Source organism: Pholcus phalangioides, unplaced genomic scaffold (genome assembly GCF_987345545.1).
Source record: "Pholcus phalangioides strain wild (caught in Gottingen) unplaced genomic scaffold, Ppha-v1.0 ptg000015l_1, whole genome shotgun sequence".
NCBI classification, from domain to species: Eukaryota; Metazoa; Arthropoda; class Arachnida; order Araneae; family Pholcidae; genus Pholcus; species Pholcus phalangioides.
In genome coordinates this window covers 3656342-3684082 of record NW_028301608.1, presented here as the reverse complement: position 1 = coordinate 3684082, position 27741 = coordinate 3656342, and the positions used below count along the sequence as shown (strand labels likewise).

At 36.3% G+C, this 27741-nt stretch overlaps 1 protein-coding gene across 4 annotated transcripts in view; it reads right to left on the bottom strand.

The window, feature by feature from the left end:
- Positions 1–27741, bottom strand: part of LOC149075268 (uncharacterized) — a 67043-nt gene that overhangs the window by 26398 nt on the left and 12904 nt on the right. For 3 of the 4 annotated variants that reach the window (XM_089242590.1, XM_089242592.1, XM_089242591.1), the window contains 6 exons: positions 20547–20636; positions 16453–16657; positions 14527–14635; positions 8733–8826; positions 5369–5568; positions 1479–1591 (listed from right to left, as the gene is read on the bottom strand). In XM_089242590.1, the coding sequence (XP_089098716.1) occupies positions 1479–1591; positions 5369–5568; positions 8733–8826; positions 14527–14635; positions 16453–16657; positions 20547–20636 (811 nt within the window). The remainder of the gene's footprint in view (positions 1–1478; positions 1592–5368; positions 5569–8732; positions 8827–14526; positions 14636–16452; positions 16658–20546; positions 20637–27741) is intronic. The other variant, XM_089242589.1, reaches the window with a different exon arrangement.

Below are 27741 nucleotides of genomic sequence, written 5' to 3'. Positions count from 1 at the left end.
GTGCCGCCATCTATATTGCAGAAGGGAAGTGAGTGATGTGTTATGATTGAATTACATTTGTGCTGTTTGTAGATCTGTTGCTCTCTGTGGCGAGACTTTTTAACGGGGAGATCGGCTCGCATTCACGCCTTGAAGTTGGGAACCACAGAAAACCAACTTCAGCTGACCACCACTATGGCGACGGTGGGGTTCAAACCTGGGTCCTCGCGATGTGACTCAAGGACTGAACTTCGACCTGAGACAAGAGTGTCCAGAGCTTCACGTTTTGTCCGTCAAGAACTAATCCCAAAGCCAAGATGGCTCTTACTGGCTCCTTGCCGAGATGTCATTGGACCCAGAGGGAGAGATTGTAACGAATCTAGTTTATTCAGTATGGACATTTTTACGAACTCTCTGTGGCATTATACCACATAATGTGCTTTGTTTGCTTATAAGTAGTTAAAATACAAATACAATGCCACAACAGGCAAAATGCCCAACGAGGTGGCTGAGAACCACCAGTAGGTGGTGAAGAGAAAATCTACCTTCCAAGAGAAGACGCACCACCACCCGACACTGGTTACAGCAGTGGTTTTCAACCTGGGGCCATATGGCCCCCCCCCCTTGCGGTCCTGGGATGTTCTAAGGGGGCCACGGGAGAAAATCAGAAGCAAAGCTTTAAAAATGAAACATGGTTGAAAAATATTACTACTTTCAGAATCCGTCAGATCCGTCCCAGGGGCATCCTAACCCTTGGGTCTGTGTGGGTATGACCCGGGTCTTCATGTCTATAATGGAGGGAGGGGATATGGGATCTGGTGCTATGATTTTCATATGTAAGCTGTTATTTACAGCTAAGTATGGAGGGCCGCCAGAACAATGGTTGATGTGTTGGGAGGGTCGAGTTATCATGCAGGTTCATTGGATTGTCCCGTATTTTACACAGACCATTTTTTTACCATATAATTTGACTCCTGGAACTCCCTGTTTGATGAGGGTAGAGGGGGGCCCTGGATAGGACAGGGGGGCCACGAAAAAAAAATGTGATCCATGGGGGGCCATGAGCTGAAAAAGGTTAAGAAACACTGGGTTACAGCATTGTTTTTATCAAATACAAGGCCAAAACAAAGTGCCCAACGAGGTGGCTGAGAAAAAGATGCCCATAACAAATTATGGACTGCAGGTAATGAGTAAGTGAAATTATATTGGTCAGCAGTACACAAGTTTAAAGTTAATGAAAAATGATTTTTTAAGGTTAATTTTCATTTACCATGACATGAATGAAACATTTAATGCTTTGAAATTGCATTACTTCAATTTTCCATGATATACTAATTAATACATTTTGGATTTTATGGGAGGGAAGCCCTAAAATTGACCTTCTGAAGCCACAAGGCGTTAATAGAGAATTGACGTTCACTATAGGGAGTCTGTGATATCAAAAAGGTTGGGAAATACTAATCCATATAAATGAAAATGAATAAAAAACAAATGCTTACTGTTTTCAGATAGTTTTTTTCTGTCTTTTTCTGGCTTCTTTTCAGAAGGCAAACTTGATTTCTCTTTTTTTTCTCTCTTCTTCATATCACCCTTTCTGTGCTCCAAGGGAATCCTGAGAAATATATTGTCAATTGAAATATTGTCTGAGGCTTTCATGGCCGGCGTTAAATGACTTGCAAACGGTTTCCGGGTTATTAGGCCATCGTCTAGAAGATTTTCTTCCTGACGTTTCGCCCACATCTGTGGCAGGCATCATCTGAAGTTAATTGGACGTAAGTCTCCGCGGCAAGCTAGAAAGGCTTCGTACATCTACTGTCATCGACTTGTTCTCTATATGCATTTCTGAGACTTGATCGGCCGCAGAAGAACCGCATTGGTTGGCTTGTGTGGATGTGTTGTGCGCCGATTGGCTGCAAGTGGTGTCTGGCGACGATTGGCTGTCGAGGTCATTTTCTCTCTGGCATTCATCGGGGGCACATCTCAACTCTCTGCGGCGCTGAAGTACCGGGACCCAAGTGGGATGCACCTTCATCGTCTCCTCCTTTCGATTCATGTTGTGGTGCTTGAATATTTCAATGGCTTCTCTATGAAGATGAGCATGGTAGTGCACCTCCGACGATATTACCTCGGTCTTTTCAAATTTAATTTTGTGGCCGGTTTCCCACACATGTTCTGCAACGGCTGAACTAGTTGAGTTGTGCCCCCGATGAATGCCAGAGAGAAAATGACCTCGACAGCCAATCGTCGCCAGACACCACTTGCAGCCAATCGGCGCACAACACATCCACGCAAGCCAACTAATGCGGTTCTTCTGCGGCCGATCAAGTCTCAGAAATGCATATAGAGAACAAGTCGATGACAGTAGATGTACGAAGCCTTTCTCGCTTGCCGCGGAGACTTACGTCCAATTAACCTCAGATGATGCCTGCCACAGATGTGGGCGAAACGTCAGGAAGAAAATCTTCTAGACCATGGCCTAATAACCCGGAAACCGTTTGCAAGTCATATATTGTCAATTCATATTTATATCTTTATTATGTAAATTTTGGGCTGTCAAAAATGATTAGTTTTAACTACATACATATATATAAGTGTGAGTGTGCCTGAGTAAACACATCATAGATACAGGGCCATCTTAAGAGTACCATGGGACAAGTGATTTTTCTGATACCTTACCAGGCATATTTACACATATGACATGAATGTCGCTCTCCACTTGTTAATACAAGATATACAGGAACTGGATGTTGTGAAGATATTTATTATTTGAGATGTTAATTTTTTTTTTTTTAAGGAAGGATTATGCTCTAGTGAAGGAAAATCTCTATCTCCTCTGTAGCTTAGTGGTCAGAGCACTCGTCCGGCAATGGAGGGACCCCGCTTTGACTCCCGGTAGAGGCAGAGATGAGTTTTTCCTTCCTTAAAAAAAAAAAAAATTATCTCAAATTATAAATATCTTCACAACATCCAGTTCCTGTATATCTTGTATATTTACACATGTATGCTCCTCGAAAATTTCAACTATATCTCATTATTACGAGGCCCCCCCCCCTCTCTTCGAGGCTGCGGGCTATGCCTATTACTTAACTGTGACTAATATATGTTCCAATAGATCTACAATCCTCATCACGTCTTCTTTCATAACAAAGCACCATTCTGCCTTACAATCTACTTATCAAGGCCTATTTCTGGTCAAAATCGAAGAGATAAATTCTTCGACATAGACTTGAATGGGACATCCAGGAGAATCTCCATTGACCGGTTGATCCCAGCTTTCCTTAGTGACCACCACACCCAAATGCCTCAATGTCATCCGCCCATTCAACAAGTACTGTTCCAGAAACTGTAACTCGTTCCGATCGTCATGTCAACTTCCCTGACAAATACTCGCCACAGCATTTCATTGACACTAGGGGGAGTGTGTAGCGACCTCTAGTTGAACTTTTACATACGGTAGCAAAATGACATCTCGCTTCAAATTGTTACCTAGCAATTAAAAGTTAAACTAAAAACTATATATACACCGTAAAATATTATACAATGCCCATAAAAAATATTTATAGTTGTATTATTCTAAGTATGGATGGCTTCTCAATTTACCCTAACATAATTATCGTATATCTTTTTAAACGTGTCAATTATGTTAGAATTTACTACCAACAGAGGTAAGATATTCCATTTATTAACAACCCTATTGGAGAAAAATTCTCTGCGATGCCATGACCTAGAATTTTCCCCTACCAATCAATACTGTTTTCCCCTTGTCAAAGCAGTCAATTGATGGCATATTAATAATTCATCCTATCCATCCATTGAAATTTTCAAACACTTTGATCACATCCCCTTGACAATGTAAACATATTCAAAGAATGAGGTCTCTCTTCATAAATCAAGCCCTGTGATAAGGATAACTTCTCCCCAATAAGGACATGCGTAGCTCTTCTCTGCACCCTGTCAACAAAGTCTATGTCTCTTTGTAGGTATGGTCTCCAAAATCTTACAGCATACTCCAGTCCAGGACATACTAAGCCTTGGAAAAGCAGAAGAGTGACATTAAGGAGAATGCAAAACGACCTTTTTGGAAATGAAACCAAGCATTCTATTCAACTTTTGGACCACCGCTAAATATTCAGAAAACCTGAGTTGCTCCTCAATAATTCCTAAATCTGCAACCCCAGTTGCATCCAAGATAGTGACACCATTCAACTTGTAAAAGAAACATGGATTGTTCGAACCAAAATGAGTGACTGCACTTTTCAATGCTAAACATCATGCTCCATTCATTTGCCCATTTTTACATTTTTGTACCAGCCCAATGCTAATTAACCTGCATGATCACGTTTTTAATATCCCTCATCCCTCTCTTTCCAATCTAATCAGCTTCTTGAACACTCAGCTAGGTTGGTTTGAGATTTTGTTAATTTTGTAAAAACTTACATTTGTAATGCACCCGTGTAAAGTACATTTATTTTAGACCTTGAATTATATATTTTTGGTGTCTAGATTATCTTTGTATACCAGTGTTTATTTAACACGTGCACATATCTCAATTCATTCCCCTCCCTGCCGTTTCTCTCCCTTTTTTATTTTTTATTTTGATGTAACTATGTTTACGTGTGTGCTCATGGGCTTCAGCCTCAAGCAGTGATAAATTTTCACCTTTAGGATTTCTATGTTAAGCTTGATGAAAAATGTTTGAATGGGGCGAAATGGAAATATCACTTTCCGGTATAGAATACAAATATCTATATTAATAGTTTTTTATAGAAACAGATAAAAAGTAGCACCTTCAATATTCATAAAATTATCTCAAACCCAAGAGTTCATAATATTTAAATTAGCAATTCTCAATCTGTAGGGTGCAACAACTTAGGTAAGGGGTGCAAAGACCAGAAGAAAAAAAGACAAATTATTTGATCAAAATAAAAAAGAATGAATTCTCTGCTCGGATATAAGATTTTTGGACATAAAAATAAAAAGTTACATGTATGTTTATATTTAGCTAGCTACAAGGGACTCAAAATGTTTTATCTATTAATACAAGTACAACGCCACAACAGGCAAAAAACCCAACGAGGTGGCTGAGAAAAAGACGCCCATAAAAATATGGATGTCATATATTTCAAAAATACAGTAACCCAATTAAAAATGCAATTAACAAAAATTATAAACAATATACACACATGATAAAATATTATACACAATGCCCATAAAGAATACTTATGGTTATTAAACAACAAAATTATATCCTGCTTGAGAAAGAGGGCACAAACTAAACTGATATGGAAAATAGAAGCTTAAAAGATTGAGAAATATATCAATTTCTAATCTAAGGTACAAGTCAGTTCATTATTAACCAAGTCAAGCTTACACACATATTAAAACATACGTGGGAATATCAGGCAAGTCTTTCTTCGGTCTAACTAATGTTGCAGCTTCATTTTGCTTCGTATAGATGTTAGGCAGCAGCTCGCCATAGACTGGTTGACCATGACCGCGACACTTGTATTCATTTGCTCGCTGAATTCTTTCTGTCACTTCAGAGTACCAAGGGTGAGAATCTAGATCTTGACCTTGATTTTCCGGGATCTAATATATCATAATTTTTATTCAAGTTAAATCTAATCAACAAATCACTAAGTGATCATTCTGTTTATTTTATGTTCAAAGTGATAGATTAAGTAAATTACTAATAAACATAGGCGGAGATAGACTTGGGGAGCACGATGTCTGGGGGACATGATGATAATGTCAATTCATATATGCATATATACATTAGATCAGTCAGCTTCACCTTTGACGCTGGGGGGAAATGCCCCCCCCCCTATCAACGCCCATGCTAATAAACATGTTTCGAAAATTTTTTGTTACAAATGACTGGCTGTTGGCTCTCAAGCCATTAACTGAAAAGAAAGAGGCAAAGAAGTGTCAGATTCATTCTAAATGAGATGATAAATATCTAATGCACTATATGATAAATTAAGACACCTAACGGCGTCATGTGTTTTGTGGCAAGTTTTTCAGTGAATTTTTAAACTATTTTTCAAGGAAGTCCAAAGCACAAAAAGCACTTGAGTCAAAAATCCCCTTGTTTTAGGTGTCTATGTCCCCATATTTAAATATTAGAGTAGAGAAAGACTTTTGATGGGAAAAGAAATAATCTTCACTGAATATTGCTAACTGAATTGAATTGTCATGCATAGGAGAAATAATTAGATCGAGATTTTCAGTTGAAAAATAATTCAATTCTAACTTATTTCCGCCAGGAAAAAATATATATATACTAACAAAAAAATTTAAATATAAATAATAGGCTTAAATAAAGAGTATGATCAATGATGTACTAGACATAACAATATAAATATGCACACATACAGTAGCAGAACCCTGATGATATCACAAGTTTGACAATACACTATATCACAGTAAAATCTGTTGTAAACCTTATAGTCGACACCTATTATACGAACCCATATGGATGTTAAAAATTAGTGGGCAAAAGTGAAAGTTAGTAAATGGCAAAGATGTTTAAAGGAATAGTATATTTTTTAGGACCAAAAATCAGTTCATGAAAACATGAAGTTCGTAAATTCGAAGTTTGTAAAATCCAGCATCATAGAGGAAATATTTGTTCACTGAAAATTTCTGGGGCCAAGTAGCATTGACAATATGTACAGAGTTTGGCTGTACACATATTTGGCATAAAGTTTTCAATGCTGAATATGTCTTTATTTTTTGGTTTTGTAAACCAAAGTACAGTTAAACTCCAAATTAATGAATGAGCTAAAACCAAAATATTTATTCATTAAACAGATAATATAAAATCGACCCCTAATGATGTTATCAAGATTCAGAGAGAGAGATATATACAGTCGAATCCCATTATAACGAACTCCAAGAGACAGGAAAAATCACTTCGTTATAAAGGAATTCCAGTTTTTCGCATAGTTCCTACGTAAACTTATCTGGGGAATGAGAAAAGTGTTCGTTAAAACAAGATTTTTGCTATAACGGTATACGTTAAAACAGAATTCAACTGTATATATACAGAAACTCCTAAAAAATTAGTTGAACAGAAGGATTAGTTTAATCAGAGTTCGTTACATCTGTGTCTGACTAAATTATCATTATGAAAATTTTACCAGAATACTTGCATTTTTATTAACTCTATTTTACATATATACTAACTTATGCTTCCTTAAGCTTTACTGATTAATTAATTCTCCCTGAAAAAAAATACATTTGATAGAACTAGAAATGTGAGGTGAGAATATTCTTGGAGAACGAGAATATTGAGAATATTCTCCTCAATGTAAAAATTGGAGAATAATTGAGAATATTCATTTTTCTTTTAAATAATTTAAATTTTTTTACTAATTTTGTTTATATTGTGAAATATAAATCAGTTTTCATTACCTGAAACATTTACAACAAAACAATTTTTGGTATAATCACTCCCCAATGACAACTTTTAGTTCAAGAATATTCTCAGAATATTCTCAGGTCATGACGAGAGGTTTTAAAAGTTTGGTTATAAAGATTTTAGAAACCTTTCGATTAAAACCTTAAAAAATTATTTTAAAATTAGATAAATTTTCAGAAATAAGTTCACAACCAAAGAAATTAAATCAAAGTTGATTGATACAGGAAGCTATTCTTATATAATCACCTTCATTCTAAGACAAAGAACTGTTGTTTTCTTCAATGCAGTTACACTTAAATTCTGTATCACTAACATTTCTTTAAAAGTATTGTAATTCAGGCCTGTTGGTTTAATTTTCTTGCTTTCAAACTTTAATATTGTGGTCTACAAACTTCAATATACCCATCTTCTTGACGGGAAGAGAGACGGGGACTGGGAATATTCTCTCAAAGGACTATTATAAATTACTAGAGAATATTCTTATCAAAAATAATTATTAAATTATTTATCGATTTTATTTATTACAATACATGTTATTACATATATTCTTGATAATACTCTCTGGAAAGATTTCGGTAACTGAATAGTACTGCTTGCAGGGAATATTCTCCTCAATGAGAATATTCTTTGCAAGCACTATTATTAAAATAACACTTCAGAATAATTCTTATTATTTTCTATAAGAATATTCTCCAGTAATTTATGAAAGTAGTCCTTCCAGAGAAAATTCTCAAGGATATTATATGTACACTTAGACTTATGGGTGGGTAGTTTCATAGAACCTAGCACTGCGACCAGAGGTCTATTATACTATTCATTATATGTAACTATATTATAAATAACAGGAGAATATTCTCATCAAGAACTTATAAGAATATTCTTAAGTTAATTAATAATAGTATTCTTACCAGAGAATATTGTCGAATATTCTCCTCAATAAGAACATTTTCGAGAATATTCTCCAAAAGATTATTCCCTTTTACATCTCCAGATAGAACAAAGTGAGTTTCTTGAATGGATTGAATTGGTATTTGATTGTGTATTGCATAGTTGTTGAATAATAATGCTGTGTGAATACTGCTTTTCCACCAGTTTTAACATAGAGATTCAAGTGGAATAAAAAGCGTCCCACGAAAAAGCATCCTCATTTGTGAGAAAGAATTACTGCAAGACCAGAGTTTGAGTAACAAAAAATACAAATACAATCTTGCAAAGTTAAATAAGACATATGTGAATATAGAATAAGGATATCTGTATTGGAAAGAGGTGCTATGTAAGTTATGTTGAATACAGCATTTTCAAATCACATTTTAAGCAGTTATCTGCTTACCTTTACTAATCTAGATGTTTTCTTCCACTGACCATCTATATACACATACGACGTAAATGGCTTGTACTTTGCTTTGTACTCTGTTTTGTTTCTTCTAGCAAATAGAAAAAAAAAGATTATTGTTTTAAACTTTTGAATATAAATGAATGGAGCATGACGTTGACAAGTTATGGTAGCTTGTTTTGGTTTTAACAACCCACGTTTCTCTTACGAGTTCAATGGTGTCACTACTCCAGATGAAACTAGGGTCACTAATTTGGAAATTCTCATTGACAAGCAGCTTAGGTTTTCTGAACATTGTTCAGCAGTGGTCAAAAAAGCAAATAGAATGCTCGGTTTAATTTTCAAAAAGGTCTCTTCGCGATCTCCTAAAGTCATTCTTCCGCTTTTCAAAGGCTTATTTCGTCCTGGACCGGAGTATGCTGTAAGGTTTCGGAGACCATACCTACAGAGGGACATAGACTTGGTTGAAGGGGTGCAGAGAAGAGCTACGCGTGTCCTTATTGGCACACTGGGCGTGAGTTATGAAGAAAGACTTCATTTTTTGAATATGTTTACATTGAATGAACCCAGGTGTCAGGGAGATATGACCAAGTGTTCAAAATTTTCAACGGGATGGATAGGATGGACCATGAATAGGGATACATAAATTTTGTATTTACGGAATAACCGCGATAAATGCGAAATTCAAGAAATAAATGTGATAAATGTGAAATTTGCCAATTTTGACGAATAAATGCAAAAATTTGATTTTTTACTACTTTTCTGCGAAATCTCGATAATTTAAATTTTATCGTTAATTCTTCCGTGTGTTTTGCTATAACTAACACCTTAAAAGAATATGAAACTAAATATGAAAATAAAGGATTTAGTATCAGACCCCACGCTTTACATAACTGCGTGCTTGAAATTATTGAAAACACTTCTTGGGTGACAACATTTTGACTACCAATGCTGGGCGCATAAAGTGAATCTTGTGGGTGACACATTCGTTAAAGAATTCAAAGAATTTAATTCTGTTGTGGCCAAGACAAAGATAACTCTTTTTCCACTCAAGAAAAATGAGCCGTGCATATTTAAGCTAAAAAAAAAAGCTACCAAAAAAAAAAAGTATCACTATAAGTCGTGGTTCAAAGGTGTCATTCATCTGAGCGAATATCATATAATTGCTGCTTTTCTCAATAAATACGAAGACGATTACTCCAGCATAAGTTTCTTAAAAATAAGTTTTGACGATTAAATTCTAGCTCCTAAAATACAGGGTTCCGTTGACTTTCGTTTCCGAGTTCTGTAGGAAAATTATGCTAATCAACAATTTGAAAGGCTCAAACTTTGCATTTGCACATGTTTTGTGGAGTAAGTTAGTAGATTTGAAATCTTTTTGGGCTCAAAAAATAACAAAAAAAATTGATAAATAAGTGCAATAGAGTCTTGCTTATCCAACATAAACGGGCCGGCAGAACGTCGAATAATACGAAGGTGTTAAGGAAAAGCCTATTATAAACGTCAAACTGTGTTATAATTTTGCACATTACAAACCTAATAATCATGTTTACAGCAAAACAACAGAAAAAATTAAGTGAGAAAATTAACTTACAGTTACAGAATATTTTGAAGCTAAACACAGTACTTAAAAACTTATTTAAAAACATTTTTGATCATAGTCTGCTTTCCTGATGGGTGCTGTTTCTTCGCTGCCAAATCTCGCCATCTTTGCAGCATCATTATGTCGATCCCTGTAGCTTCTTCTTGTTGCTCAATGTATTTAATTACAGTTTCTGGAGCCGTTGTTATGTGAAATTCTGAAAGTTCAACACGGTTGGTGCTTGATCAATTTTCTTTTCTTTTGCAGTGGGATGTTGGATAACATGGAAGGTCGAATAAAAGGGCCTCTACTGTATGCTGGAATTAATGAACGGCATAGTATTTTGCTGAAGACACAGCAGCAGAAAAGAGTTAGAATAAATTGACTTTACACATGACATTCAGCCAGTGCCGTCTTAATGCATGGGTCCGACCGAGCATGGCCCAGAAACCTAAAGTGTAGAGGGGCCTCATGAAAATGGGATCTGGTTAAAATTATCGAGAGTAAGCATTTCTAGCAAGGTGGGGGAGGGGGCCTCAGAAAAATCATTTTATCCAAGGGTCTATGATATGCTATTTTTAAATTTTTTTTTTTTTTTTTTGCGAAAAAATGGAGAATTTTTTGTGAAAAAAAATACAAAATTTCTGACCTGAATTTTTTTTGTGAATAAATGTGAAATTTATGATTTTTGAAAATTTTTTTTGCAAAATTTCGATTTTTTTTTGCAAATTTACGTATCCCTAAACCCATGAATTATTAGTACATCATCAATCGACTGCTTTTACAAGGGGACACCAGTATCGATTGATGAGGGACAATGGAAGGTTATGGTGTCCCAGGGAATTTTTCTCTAATAGGGTTATTAATAAATGGAATAGCTTACCCCCAGAGGTAGTAAATTTTAACACAATTGACACGTTTAAAAAGAAATACGATAAACATGTTGGGGTAATTGAGAAGCTATTCATACTAGAATAATACAACCATAAATATTTTTATGGGCATTAAATATTTTATCATGTATATATGCAGTTTTATTTTTTATAAATGCATTTTTAATCAGGGGTTGCTGTATTTTAAAAATATGACATCCATATTTTGTATGGGCATCTTTTTCTCAGCCACCTTGTTGGGCATTGCGGCCTTGTCTTTGTATAAAAATAGCCACCAGAAAAAATTTTAAAAAATTTGAAGTTAAAAAAATTACCAATTAATTTCTTTAAACAGATTATGAAAGAGTAAATGTAATTCAAATAGTGTTATGAATTTCTACTATGTTAACTCAGAATCATGACATAGGTGGATCTAGTGATTTCCTTTTTTCTGGTTACATTCCATGGTAACAAACTGAGTAGAAGTATTGCCTCAATTTTTTTAATGTGATTAATAGACAGCAAAATATTATAAATATTGCAGTGGATGATACAGTGTGTTAGCAAATTAAAGTTTTTTAACAAATAAAAATTTTCACAGTTTTGATTATTCACAAGTCAACTCTGATATTGACTGTGAATAATCAAAACTGATCAACTCTGATGATCACTCAAACTTGTATCTTTCTTTATAGATGACAAAGTTTAGAATTAATTCCATGTAAATTTAGTATATAGTAAAAATTACAAGAGCTGGCGACACTTAACCAAACAATAAATGAAAGTGAATTCAAGAAATTCTGATCCTACATGGGATGTTGAGAGAGAGGAATTTTCATTATATGAAAGGGAACTGGCAGTACTAGTATTTGCATGTAATACAGAGAGAATTTTGAAACCTGCAAATTCACGTTGAGTGATTTTGATCGATAAGAATGCTGCATGCAGTAAAATTTCTTAAAGCTTTGTTTTGCGTTGGGAATATTGAAGAACTGATGATGTACATAAGCTCAGTCTTCAGCATATTACTTCAACAAACACCAACTCTCGCCATATTACTATATTGCAATTTACTGCCATTAATGAGATGGGATGGAAATGAAGGCACTGTCTATTGGTTGTCACCTCAAGCTCGTTAGGGAAAATATCTTATCTATATCCTCCCTCGAATTCAAACCTGGGACCATGACAGCAACCTTCACGGTGGTAGACGAGCATCTTACCACCACGCTACTCGGGTGATAGTCTTCATCAAACTGGTTTCCACAATTCAGTCCTAGCATGGACTTAGTATGTAGGCAAAATATGTGGAGCTTATTGATGCTATCGATAAAGTCAGTGTAAAAAAAAAAATAAAAAAAAGGGAAAAGCCAATTTGTTGTCATGAAATTCAATAAAATAAAGGGGAAACAAGCGAACTTATTGCCTGAAGAAAATAAAATTTTGATGTCTTTACAGGAATGTCTGAAAGTTTTGAAATTGAACAGAAATTGAACAGAAATTAACACTAAGTAGATCTGATCCCCCCCCCCAAATATCCCCAATAGCATCTGTTGATGTTGAGAGAAGTTTGTCTTCTCCCTCTTTTCAGAAATTTCTATTTTGGTTCAGATTTCCTAATCCTATTTTGGTTCAGAAAAATTTGACTGGTAATTTTTGATGAAATCTAATGTTAAAAATGTTGACTTTCCACAGATACTTTAAGAATTTTTTTTTATTTTACCTCCAGTCAATATAATGACTGGTTCAGTTTCTAAAGGAATTTGTTTTGTTATTTTAATAGCATTTCTCTCATTTTTAGGGAATTTTTTTTATTAGTATTCAAGACATTTAAAAAAATGCTTTTCAACATTTGGGCCTTGGTTATTATAATCAATTTCTGTTAATTTCAATGCTATTTGAAGGCTAAGAACTCAAAATTTCTTTTTAAGAAATTCATTGCAATCCACCCTTCTAAGCCATATATTCTAAACCCATGACCAAATGTGACCCTCCACCTCAAACCTAATTTTGTCAAAATGAACTAAGCAGCATATTTACAGATCGCTTAAGTGACCCACATCACAATTCCAGAACACTTAAGCGATTCATGGCACATTTAGAGATCCCTGGAGTGATATGTGTCAGTTTTAGAGCACTTAAGCAGACGCAGTGCAGTTCTATATCACTCAAATTACCCGTGGCACATTCCCAGATTACTTAAGTAATCCACGACATAATTACTGAATTGAGTGACATGCTGCACAGTTCCAGAGCATTTAAGAAGCCCATGACATATTTTAGAACACTTGAGCAGCCCGGACACATTTCCAGATCACTTGAAGGATTCACAGAACCCCCCAAAGCAGAATGTTTTGCATTGTTCTGCAACGAACCCTTGGCTGACTAGAAATGTTCTGCGGTAAAAATCTCGATGTAGCATTTCCTGTACTTTTTGCTTGAAATTCTTCCAGATTGTTCTGCAGTAGCAATAATTGTTGTCGCAGAACAACAGAATTTTTACATATTCTGCTTTGAGGCACAGAACATTTAAAGATCACTAGAGTGGCTCTGTAGGTTAGTTCAGGTGCCCACAAACTAGCAAAAGGTTTTTTTAGTTCTTGGCAAACCCATTGAGAATATTTGGTATTGTTTATAAAGGGTGGTTGATGATGTAAGCATCATTCTAACTCCCCCCCCCCCCCAATTGATGCTGGAATAATACTTGAAAGACCCTAAGGAGTTGTCAATTACTTTTTTTCAATACAAGTTTATCCAGGGTTTATCGGAAGTGTTTTGGACCTGTGGATGTTCTACTTGAGTTTTTCATTGTGAACTTTGATTCCTGAATTAATTCTGGGAGTATGGCTGCACCTTTCTAAAATTATTATCTAAGAAGTAAATTTTGTAATTTGTGTGTTTTGTTATGTTTATAAATACCATAAGGCATCAAGTTCAATTGTGTAGTAATCCTATTTCATGTTGCAGAAAAGATTTGATATTGACTCATAAAAACTGGATGAAAAAACTTTTTCTCTTTCTGAAAATAAAGATTTTGGATTTGAATTCCTCTAGCTACGAGAGGTGCAGAATAACATTTTCTACTGATATTTCAACATTTTACTTAATTTAACCCAATCAACTCATATGATGCAACATTCACATGCCATCTGTTAGCTATATTGGAAGTATTGGAAGTTACATTAAGATGCACAACTTTATACACAGCACATGATGTTCACATCAATAAAATTAGTAACCCAGTAACAAAAGGACATGAACTTCATGTTGTTTAAATCAGAGTAGATTGGATTAATAAAATTTGAGTCATATCCTAACTGCATGAATTAGTCTTTACTTTTTAAGGTCTAGGCTGGATTTATCTGCAGAGACACCAATGTCTTTAGCTGCTGACCTGTGCACAGGCACATCCTGAATAGGCTTAGGTCGCGAAGCAAATACACCATCTAGAACAAAATAGATTATATGAACATTTAATATGATCAAAAATAAATAAAAAATCTTTATTTTATTTTTTTCACTCATAAACAAAAATTTTAGAGTAATCAATTTCATTCTATCACAATTACCCATTTGCATCCTCTATCCTCCCCCACCTGTCCCGTTTTACCATGCACCACTCAAGAAAATATGGGTTCCATGTACTGTGCAAGCAGATTATTATGCTCTGTGGTAGAGGACACTAACAATTTTATGGATTATTTAGTCACTTTCTCTCACTTCTAGTAATTTATTTATTAGTCATTTCACTTCTATGAAAATACATAAGTTGGTATATATATAAAGTAGTAGTATTTTACAGCGTGATAAAAAAAAACTAATTGAAACAGTTCTACCTGGTACAAAACAACATTTTGCTTTCTTTACATCATGCTAAAAAAATTGTTTTCATAACACATATCGACTTTCAAATATTTCAAATACAGTAAAACCCTAATACAGGAAACGAAAGTAAATAGATATTAAGTTTTTTGTATTTTGAGGTTCACTACATCCCATCTGATATAAAAATATAGATTGCTTTGAAAAAATATTAGCATAGAGATCTCCATAAAGATAATCATTTGATCAATTTTGTTGCACCACGGTCATTTTCTGCACACAAGGGCTAATCGACCTGGGCTACTGCGCCCTCCATAAAGATATCAACACAATAATTTTAATTTGAAAATTATTATAACTAACCCATAAAATTATCATTATGTGCATTTTGTTCTTTCTCTGTTCTGACTATTGAGAATTCATTCATGATTTCTAACAAAACTCATATCCTTCTAGGGACTAGTCCTTTCAAAAGAAAGGCTATGGAAGAATATCCAATGCCGTTGCAGGGAATCATGCAATTGAATTTAAATAAGAATCTATTTGCATTATATTCAAATACCTCCTCAGTTGACCAAGTGATCAGATTTAAATTCCCAGGCATAGTGGTAAGAAGCATAATAATACTCAAGAAATCCTAAAAATCACACAATGAAAACTTATTTTATAAACTTTCATGCATATCAGTACTTTAGTATATTGTGGCAGACCTCAAAAATATTCTTTCAGATGATGAGCAACATCATGCTTTTTTTTGTGCACCACACATCTAAGAAAATCTTTTTTAACAATAAAAACCTTTCCATCATCACCACTTTCTATGTGAGTTTTTATTTTTAAAAAATCCTAAGGTGATATCATCATGCCACCATACTTTTGCTGGTTATATAACAAGCAATCATATGGTGGTTTTAAATAAAAAAAACTGATAGGTTTTAAAAAATAATCCTCCTAAAATCCTAGTGGTGATGTATGTAAAAGAAAAAAAAATCAACTAACAGCAAAGAAATTTTTTTTTTCAGTCAAAGTGCAGAATGAAGTGAATGCAGATTATGGGGGGGGAAATATAATAATCACTATATACCAGCATTCCACCTTATACAAAATGAGTGGGATCATAGACTTAAAACACATTGGAGGCTGAGCTAATCATTTGATTTATTGACGAATACCAAACATTATTACATGACCCTTAGCTCTTCTAATGATGCAAAAAGGTAAAATTTAATACTGAAGCTTATCAGTTTTTCCTACTAGTTTTAACCCCCCGCCAAACTGAAATAAAAAAAGAAATTTTAGCTATATAATTCACTTCATGTAAAATTTATAATTGTTTTAAAGCATTTTATGTATCAGATATAAATTGATTAAATTTCTATCACAACTAGAAGCAAATCAATAGACCAATTAAAATGCAATAAAGCAACAGATAATAGTCTACCTGACTGATCAGGAGCCTTGATAAGTCCCATAGAAATGGATTTTCTAGCGGTACATACTCTTTCACCAGAGTGTCGGGGCCATGCAAACTGAGACCGATACTCGGTGTCTTTCTGTGCCACTTCTGCCAGACTTGGGAGCTCTTCTGTCTTGGGCATAAGAGCGCTACCGCTAGACACCAGTGGTGGGTAACTCTGGAACATAACCTACAAAATTATAATTATTAAGCTAAATACTACTAGTAAATTATTAACATATAAAACTAAAATCAATACAGAATATGGTACCACGAAATAGAAAAAGCCTCTTCTTTTAACAAAATAAAGATTAGATTGTTTTATAAACGCACATGAACAAGTCAAAGGAAATAAATAAAAATTTAAGGAATCAATATAAAACACATTTACGTACAAATACAAGGCCACAACAGGCAAAATGCCTAAAGTGGTCACAGAGAAAAAGATGCACATAACAAGAATGGGTGTCATATATTACTAAATACAGCAACCCAATCAAAAATTCAATCACAAAAATAATAAACAATATATATACACATAATAAAATATTATACAATACCCATAAATGTATTTATGGTTGTCTTATTCTTAAGTATGGACTGCTTCTCGATTTATCCCAACATGTTTATCGTATTTATTTTTAAATGTGTCAATAGTGTTACAATTTACTACCTCCGGCGGTAAGCTATTCCATTTATTAACAACCCTATTACCGAGAAAAATTCCCTGCGACACCATAAACTAGAATTATCCCTTACCAAACGATACTGGTGTCCTCTTGTAAAAGCAGTTGTTTGATGGCGAATGAATAAATCATGGTCCATCCTATACATACTGTTGAAGAATTTGAACACTTCGATCATATCTCCTGCGTTCATCCAATGTAAGCACATTCATAAAATGAAGTCTCTTGATAACTCAAGCCGCGTGTGTCAACGAGGACACATGTAGCTCTTCTATGCACCCCTTCAACCAAGTTTATGTCCCTCCGTAGGTATGGTCTCCAAAACCTTACAGTGTACTCCAGTCTATGATGAACTAAGCCTCGGAAAAGAGGAAGAATGACTTTAGGAGAATGCGAAGACATCTTTTCGAAAAGAAAACCGAGCATTCTATTCGCTTTTACCACCACTGCTGAACAATGTTCAGAAAACCTATGCTGCTCATCAATAAGAAAGGATTCCCAAATCGGTCACCCTAGTTGCATCTGGGATAGTGACACCATTCAACTCGTAAGAGAAACGTGGGTTGTTCAAACCAAAATGAGTGACCATGCATTTGTCAATGCTAAACTTCATGCTCCATTCATTTGCGCATGTTCCAATCCTGTTCAAGTGGGTCTGGAGCAACTCCCTATCATTTTGATTCCAACTACACCCATTAGCTTCACGTCATCAGAGAATTTGCTAACAATCTCATCAATACCCCTGATCAAGTTTATTGATAAAAAATGGAAAAAGTATTGGGCTGAGGCCACTTCCTTGAGGAACTCCACTAGTGATGACTGTCCAATCAGAGAATTCACTGTTCACCCATAACCGTTGTGACCTATCTCTCAACCATGATTCTATCCAATTCAGCAAGTTGCCCACAATCTCGTGTAAAAACACTTCAAGAATTTACTATGTTGAACCTCATCAAATGCCTTCCGAAAATCGAAGTAAACATCTACATTTTTGCCATTACCCAAAGCCTTAGTCACATGATCATAGAAGCAAAGGAGGTTAGTTACACATGACTTCCCCTGTAGCAGTGCTGTCGGCAAGAGTGCGCAGGTGTTGACATTCCAATATTATAAATCTGCCAATACATTGGTTTCATGAGCGCCTTTTTTCTTTACCTCTCTTTTGCTGTTTTGAGAGAAAGAGGGCTTTCGTTTCTAGCAGAGTCAAGATGTCATTTTATATGTTTCCATGTATTCTTGTTTCTTTTTATATGTGAACTTACCGTGTGGTTCTTCTAATTAATAAGCTGTATATTTAAACGTTATCTGGAATCAAACAATTTTATGGAGTCAACTCTGAGCTACCAACGGATAAGTCACTATTTGAATTGAAGTGTCAGCACATCACCTTCATACCAGTGGGATCAACCATAATGGTGACCTTATTTTCCATAGGGGATACTTCTTCTGCAATTGGACACTACCTTCTGAAACTGCTGTTTCAGTTCAGTTTCGTACGTTTACAACAGATCATGAATATCTCTCTGCAACTTGGATTTAATTTCAGTTTTGTGGCGAGTTAATAATTTCTTTCTTTCGAAGGGCAAATCTGCAAACAACTGCCAATTAGACTGAACTTTCCCTTTTGGGAGCCGAAGTCTCACGTGTTTCATTTGGTGCGCCTCCATTTTGGGAAGCCGACGTTGATTTATGGTTCCTTCAAGTGAAATTCCAGTTTATCATGGCAGGCATTACCACAAATAAGACGAAGTTTCATTTGGTGATTTCCGTTCTCGACACAAAAATCTTGTCTTATATGAGTGATTCAGTACATAATCCTCCCACACACGATTTATATGAGACTCTAAAGAAATGCATTCTTTCTCGATTTGCTCAATCTGAAACTGCTCGCTTGAAATCTATTTTTCATGTGTGAGCTAGGCGACAAAAAACCATCCCAACTACTTTGCGAGATGCGAAACCTGTCTAATAACAGAATCAGTGATGTTTTGAGCACGTTGTGGCAGCAAAGATGACCTGTCAGTGTTCAACAAATTTTCTCAATTTGCCGGGATCCTCTTAATTCTTTAGCTCAGATAGCTGATCGTATATTAGAAGCGTTGAGTTCTAATGCTGTCGTTTCTCAGGTGTCTCAATCTCCTCTGCCTTCTTCAGAGTTGCACAAACTTAAAAAAGAACTCTTATTACCCAAGCTCCTGGCATTTATTAGCACACATTTTAATTTGTCCTGTGATTTAATGTCAATCGAGAAGCCATCCAAGTCAGAAGTGGGTAATTCCCGTAAATACTGTTATTATCAATAACTAACCCACATTCCAGACTATGTGGTCTGAGAGTAAAAAACCTGACTCCTATATTGTAAACCTCCCAGACAAGACCCCCCCCCCCTCCTATTCAGATGAGATAAATCTCATCCCAACCAAGCCACCTATCAGTAACTGCGGGAAGCTCCAAGAATGTTTTGACCCCAAGTGAGAAGCAAATGTCCTTCAAATACAAATTTAAATCAATAAACATTTACACTAATTTTTTAGTTATTTCAGCTAATTGAAGAATTTTACAGATGTCATTCTCAAATTTCCCAGGATCCCTCTGTTATGCAGGTAATGCTGTTCTTCAGTTATTATTCAGCAGTTATTCAAATTCTCACAGCAACTCTCTCAATTCCACAAAATCGGAAATTGAATACTTGATTCAAAATCTTGTGGTATCTCAGCTGTTTTCTGTTTCATCACAGTTAAGACTCAATAAATAATTTGTTCTCTATCATCTAATATCAGTCAACTTATAATAAAAATTTCATTTCAATCTAAAAAAGTATTGATGCAATAAAATTCCAGTGAATGTGATAGAACTTTTTGATAGACATTGAATGAAACCAATAAAATTATACTTTAATGAGGGTTCTCTAGAGTATTTCAATGTGGTGTCGATCATTGTCTTTTTAAATTTTCCTTATTTTAAGTTTTCCTTTAACATTTTTCATCATTTTTCATATATTTTACAGGAACAAAATTATTTTCCACCAATACCAAAAATTCTGAACTATCTCTATTTAAATAGACATGATAAGTCAGAAACCAATTATTAATTATTTTGATCTGACATAAGCATAAAGTATGAAGAATAATCTTATCTTTCTGGTAATTTATTTTATATACAACACAAAATATCTACAGAAAAATGTAATAATAGATGTGCCAGAAATAGAGAAGGGTCACGGGGTAGACAGCAATCTTGAGGGGCAAGGTAGCAAATTTTAAGTAAAACAACCAAAACTATAAAATTCGCAGACTTTTAAGGTGAAGAAGCAGCAAATTTTGTTCACACCCCCCCCCCAGAGGAAATCCCAGTTATGATCCTTGAAAAATAGCAATATGAAATTTTACATACCGTCTTTTGGTTTTGGCGACCCACACTGGGTTCAGCTGAGCGACTCCTTGGTCCAGACCTGAGAGTTCCATCAGCACCTCTTTCTTCACTCTTCAAAAGATAATAATTTAAAATAATTTACAGCTGCTAAAATATAATCTAATTTGGCAGGTGATGGAAAAAAATGCCCTCAGATAAACGAAAACTAGAAAGATATTGAAAAAGTATCTAAAAAATTTAATTGATGGAGACGAAGGTATAAAAATACATGTATACTGTAGTGTAAGCAGGATTTTTTCAAGGAAGAACATTTTCAATATTTTTTCTTCCCAGGATAGTGGGAGGGGTAGTGTTTTTCACTACAAAAAAACACATCATAACCTCTGCTCAAGCAGGATTGGTAAAAAAACAGATTTTTTTGAAAAAAATCAAAAACTGGGTTTTTTGGTTTAAATAGTATTAAAATTAAAAACAATAAAATTTGTGAAAAATCATTTAAACTTCTAATAATTAATTAAAATAAAATGCTTATTAATGTAATTAACACTATTCCCACATTAATTAATCTAGAAATATTTCTTAAATTTTAATAAAAACCAAATTTAGCAATTTAATTATTTTTTTGCTGAACTCAATAAATCACTGTGTGTTTGAAAATTGCTAATGTTATTATTAACCATATAATATATAAAAGGGTGTTTTCTCACTTTCATTACACTTAATTAGGAAGCTATTTTACAAAAACTGATAAAAATTAGGTGAAATCTGAACATAATGCAGATTAATTAGCAATGATTTACGATATACAGGGTGATTATATATATAACTAAAGTTCCAATTTAAAACAATAGAAGAACCATTGTCAGAATGACTTGAAAATTTACATGAATATTCCTGAAGCAATGAAATTTTATATGGCAAAGGGGGGAAAGAAACTTAAAAATGGAAAATTAATGGCACAGCACTCATCAAAATCAAATTTGCTTGCAGAATGGGAATGATAACCATTCAAGGCAAAATGATAATTTAACATTACACGATTTCATAATTCATGGAAACATCGCAAAAATGAAGTCATTGAACAAATAACTACAACTTACTCAAGAAATATTAAATATATTATTCATCGTAATCTGGCAATGAGGTGAAAGCACAAAAATCCTTGTTTAACAACAGATCAGACTATGTCATGGTCATGATGTGGATGTGCTTGCACATCACCAATGTTTTGCAATCCCATCTCTGTTCATAAGATTTTGAGGTATCCCCCTAGCCAGAAGTTGCAAGGGTTAAGGTCAGGGGAACTGATGGCCGGCCAGGTATCATGCTATCCTGTCAATGTCAAAATGGGTCTTCAGCAGCTACTTTGCTGGTATTGTGATGTGCGTCTTGATAAAAGTTACGCTATCCACACACTGATGCTGTTGAACTGTGGAAATGATGTAGTTGCACAAAATATATTATACTGCTGGCCACCATCTACTTGCACTTTATTTTTTTCTCCAAAGAAATTTCCAGAACACTCATGCAAATTTCAAATTATTCTGACCAGTACCCCTCTTATTGTACAGTTTACAGTTTTGGAATCAAAACTTTAATTATAATCATCGGGGGGGGGGGGCAAATTGATAGAATAGATTTGGCCATCTTTTTCCCTTTTTTCGGCCATCCCCCCCCCTCGCTACGCCCTTGACTGAGCCCTTGACTGTAAAAGTAAAAAAAACTAATGAATATTAAGACTGGGTGATATACAGTATATATGCTACTTCTTATAGGAAAGAAAATGAAAATATCTGTGAGGTAATGTAACTATAAGTAATACTTGTCTTTTGTGTCCCTTAGGTGCCGCTGGTGTCTTTATTAGATAAGACCACCTGTCCCTAGCATGATATTGTCACTGTTGCTGCTTCTTTGTGAAGCAAAAAACAACCCTGTGAGATAATGCACCACTACATCAAGATGTGTAATGCAATCTTTATTCATGAATTTGCTAAAAATATAGAGCATCAGAATGTAGCCAATAGTTAGAAAATGTGGCAAGAATGAGAAATTTTGGCTTCTATATATAACTTTGAGCAACCAAGACACTTAATATAAAAAAAAATTTATATTCAGGCCACTTTTACTAGATTTTTTTTGAAAAACCACTTATATCATCTTACACTATTTAAAGATGTACCATCAGAATATTTTCCAAGAATATAAAATGTAGTAAGAATAAAATCTATTGGCTAATAATGAACTAATATGATATTTTTCAAGGGAAAAAATTATATTTAGGTTACTTTTATGTGATTTTTTGAAAAAAACCAGACTACCTGGTTTAAACCTTAACTATAAACCATAGTTAAAACCAACATGGTTTAAACCAAACAACCTTGTGCTCAAGAGAGGGTTTTAACCCCCAATCCCCTTGTAGTGTCTTCCCATAACTTACAAAAAATTATTTTCCTCTTTGTGGCAACACCACAAAAATCCAATGTCAAGGCCGTCTGGCCAGAGAGCTTTTGTTGTTTATATTTTCCGGTTGCATCTTTGTACATGTCCCTGCTCTCGTCCAAATCGCGTATTATTTTACCTTCGTTTATATTTGTAAATAAATAATTGTTTTATTGTTTAATCTACTGCTTCGAATAATATAGTTATGTCTCGAAACCAGCTCACATAGCTATATATTGGTGACCCTTGTTTTCTCGAACCCGCTCGATATGGCAACCGATTCTACTGATGGATCCACCACGCAAGGTCTGCAAACAGACAACGTGGCAATCAAGCCACCACCCTTCTGGTGTGAGACGCCAGCGTTGTGGTTCGTGCACTTGGAGGCTCAGTTCAAAACGGCAAGAGTGGCCAGTGAAGAAACTAAGTACAACATCGTGGTCGGCACCATGGACCAACGACTACTCAACGTGGTCAGTGACATCGTCATGTCTCCGCCTAATAATCGTCCATATGCTGCACTCAAAGAGGCTCTCACATCAAGAATGTCCGAATCAGAGAGCACCCAAATCAAAAAATTACTCTCCGGTTTAGATTTGGGCGATCGTCGACCATCACAGTTGCTCAGGGAGATGAGAAACCTCGCGGCAAACAAGGTAAGCGACAACATTCTCAAATCCTTATGGCTGAAGCTCTTGCCACAGCATGCGCAAGCAATCTTGTCGGTGAGCTCGGAATCGTTGTCAAAATTAGCCGACATGGCCAATAAAATTCTCGAAACTTGTGATTACGCGAATCCGAATATCATGGCGATCGCGAAACCAGAAAATGACGCGTCTCAGTCATCACATGAAATATGCCTCACCTCTCTTTCATCTCAGATCGCAAAATTAACTAATGAGGTGCAAGAACTAAAACGAGCTAAAAGTCGACAACGCTCGACCAGTCGATCACGATTTCAACGGAGCAGTAGCAGAGATGTGACCCATTGTGGAAAGGACATTTGCTGGTACCATAGGCGCTACGGAGATGACGCCCGGAGATGTACAAAGCCCTGTGCATATGTCAGCCCATCTAATCAGGGAAACGACCCAGGGCATCACTAATGACGACGTGTGATGCCAGCCAAGTCTCCAGTCGTCTTTTTCTATTCGATCGTTCTTGTAATAGACATTTCTTGGTAGACACAGGAGCGGACGTTTCCGTGATACCGGTAACTGCAAATCGACGACCCTTTCCAGACAAAAATTTTTCCTTGTATGCTGCAAACTGTACCAAAGTTCAAACTTTCGGCACCGAACGTCTATACCTCGATCTTGGTTTAAGACGAAGGTTTCTCTGGACTTTCATCGTGGCAGACGTGTCCAAGCCAATACTCGGCGCGGACTTCCTCAAGGAATTCGGCTTACTCGTAGACATCAAACGCCGACGCCTCGTCGATTCTGTCACTTCACTTAGCTCATCCGGCAGGGTTGTTGCTGGTCCATCTTGTGCATTGACGACTATTTCTCATGACACCAGGGACGACCGCATCAGAATTCTACTGGCTGAATTTTCCTGTTTGACTCATGAATCACCCGTTATGAGAACTGTACCTCATCGTGTCGAGCATCACATTGTCACAAAAGGCCCGCCCGTTGTTGCCAAAACACGTCGCTTGGCTCCAGACAAGTTGCAAATTGCCAAAAAGGAATTTGACTATATGCTGCAACAAGGAATATGCAGACCCTCCCAGAGCTCATGGGCCAGTCCTTTACACCTGGTGCCAAAGAAGACTGGTGGTTGGAGACCATGTGCTGATTACAGAGGTCTCAACGCCATCACTCAACCGGATCGATACCAGATTCCAAATCTGCAAGACTTTTCATCAAACTTGCACGGTTGCACGATCTTCTCCACTATCGACTTGGTTCGTGCATATCATCACATACCAGTTGCACCAGAGGACATTGAAAAAACTGCCATCACAACACCATTCGGCTTATTCGAATTCACCAGAATGACATTCGGCCTACGAAATGCGGGACAGACCTTCCAACGTTTTCTCCATTGTGTGCTCAGAGGCTTAGACTTCTGTTTCGTATACATTGATGACCTCTTGATTGCTTCAAAAAATGTAGACGAGCATCACATCCATTTACGACAAGTTTTCGAGAGACTCAAAGATGCTGGTCTTGTAATCAATCTCGAAAAATGCTCGTTCGCTCAACCTGAAATCACCTATCTTGGTCATCACATCACTGCTGAAGGTATCCGTCCAACATCCGAACGAATCAATGTCATCCAATTTCCAAGAGTCACCGATTTGGGAATTCTCATTGACGAGCGACTTAAGTTTTCTGAACATTGTTCAGCGGTTGTCAAAAAAGCGAATAGAATGCTTGGTCTCATTTTCAAAAAGGTCTCTTCGCGTTCTCCTAAAGTCATTCTTCCGCTTTTTCGAGGCTTAGTTCGCCCTGGACTGGAGTATGCTGTAAGGTTTTGGAGACCATACCTACAGAGGGACATAGACTTGGTTGAAGGGGTGCAGAGAAGAGCTACGCGTGTCCTTATTGGCACACAGGGCTTGAGTTATGAAGAAAGACTTCATTTTTTGAATATGTTTACATTGGATGAACACAGGTGTCGAGGAGATATGATCGAAGTGTTCAAAATTTTCAATGGGATGGATAGGATGGACCATGAACTTTTAGTACACCGCCAATCGACTGCTTTTACAAGGGGACACCAGTATCGATTGGTGAGGGACAATGCAAGGCTATGGTGTCGCAGGGAATTTTTCTCCAATAGGGTTGTTAATAAATGGAACAGCTTACCCCCGGAGGTAGTAAATTGTAACACAATTGACACGTTTAAAAAGAAATACGATAAACATGTTGGGGTAAATCGAGAAGCTATCCATTCTTAGAATAAGACAACCATAAGTATTCTTTATGGGCATTGTATAATATTTTATCATGTGTATATATTGTTTGTAATTTGTGTTAATTGCATTTTTAATTGGGTTGCTGTATTTTTGAAACATATGACAACCATATTTTTATGGGCATCTTTTTATCAGCCACCTCGTTGGGCATTTTGCCTGTTGTGGCGTTGTATTTGTATTTGTATAAGACTACAAGAGACCAGAGACTATAAAAGATCTACGAAAATATCTTGGAATAATCAATTTTTACCGGCGATTTATTCCTAGTGCTGCGAAAACTCAAGCTATTAATGACTACCTCAAGGGCAGCAAGAGAAATGACAAATCTCTCATCGAGTGGTCTGAAGAAGCTATTGCAGCATTTGAGTCAACCAAGCAACAGCTCATTGATGTCACCATTCTCGCTCATCCGTCTCCTGATGCGGAACTTGCTGTAATGGTCGACGCATCCGATATGGCTGTTGGAGGAGTTGTTCAACAAAAAGTCAAGAATTACTGGCAACCTCTAAGCTTCTTCTCTCAACGACTGACTCCAACTCAGACTCGTTACAGCACGTACGACCGAGAGCTTCTCGCTGCGTATTCAACAATAAAGCATTTCCGTTACTTCCTTGAAGGTAGAAAATTCACACTTTACACTGATCATCGTCCTCTCATTTTCGCTACTCAGCAAAAAGCAGAAAAGGCTTCTCCTCATCAAATACGCCATTTGGATTTCATATTTCAGTTCACAACAGACATACAACATATCTCGGGTATAGACAATGTGGTAGCTGATACCTTGTCCAGACTCGACGAAATTCATATGCCTCAAACTGTTGACTACACTGAAATGGCTAAAGCACAGGAACATGACGATGAACTGATCAAAATACTTTCTTCAAACACAAGTCTCAAACTTAAAAAATTTCCAGTTTTTGGTTCCAACTTACAAATCTACTGTGATGTTTCCACTGGACAAAGCAGACCGTATGTTCCAGAGTCCTTCCGAAAAACTGTTTTCAACTCTGTTCATGGACTTTCACATCCTGGCGTCCAAGCTACTGCCACAACTATTGCCAAAAAATTTGTTTGGCCTTCAATCAAAAAAGATTGCAAAACATGGGCAAAATCCTGTCTGACATGTCAGAAGTCCAAGATACACAAGCATACCAGAGCACCTGTGGGACATTATCTACCAGTTTCCAAGCGCTTCGACGAAATACATTTGGATATCATCGGTCCCTTACCCTCTTCAGAAGGACATCAGTATTGCGTAACCTTGATTGATAGGTTCACGAGATGGCCTGAAGCCATACCAGTTCCAGATATTCGAGCTGACACAGTGGCAGCTGTGATATACTACGGATGGATCGCTCGTTTTGGTGTTCCTAGTGTCATTATTACCGACCAAGGTTCCCAATTTGAGTCCCACCTCTTTACAGAACTGTCACACATAATCAGATTCCAAAGACGGCGCACCACCGCTTACAATCCAAAATGCAACGGCTTCATCGAAAGATGGCATCGAACTCTGAAAGCTGCAATCAGATGTTACAGCAACAAGCAGTGGACTCGAGTGTTGCCTACAGTCCTCCTGGGATTAAGGTCCACATTCCAGGAAGAGTTCAACTCAACCTCAGCTGAAATGGTTTACGGCACGAACATCCGACTGCCAGGGGACTTTCTCGATGCATCTGCCTCATCACCATCTTCTTCTGATTTCATTCAACATCTTCGTGACCATTTTAAGGACCTTAGACCAGCTCCGCCGTCAAGGCATTCAACACCGCATGTTTTCGTCTCTTCAGCGTTAAACACCTGTCCTAGTGTATTCATTCGTACAGACACTGTGAGAAAACCTTTCAAGCT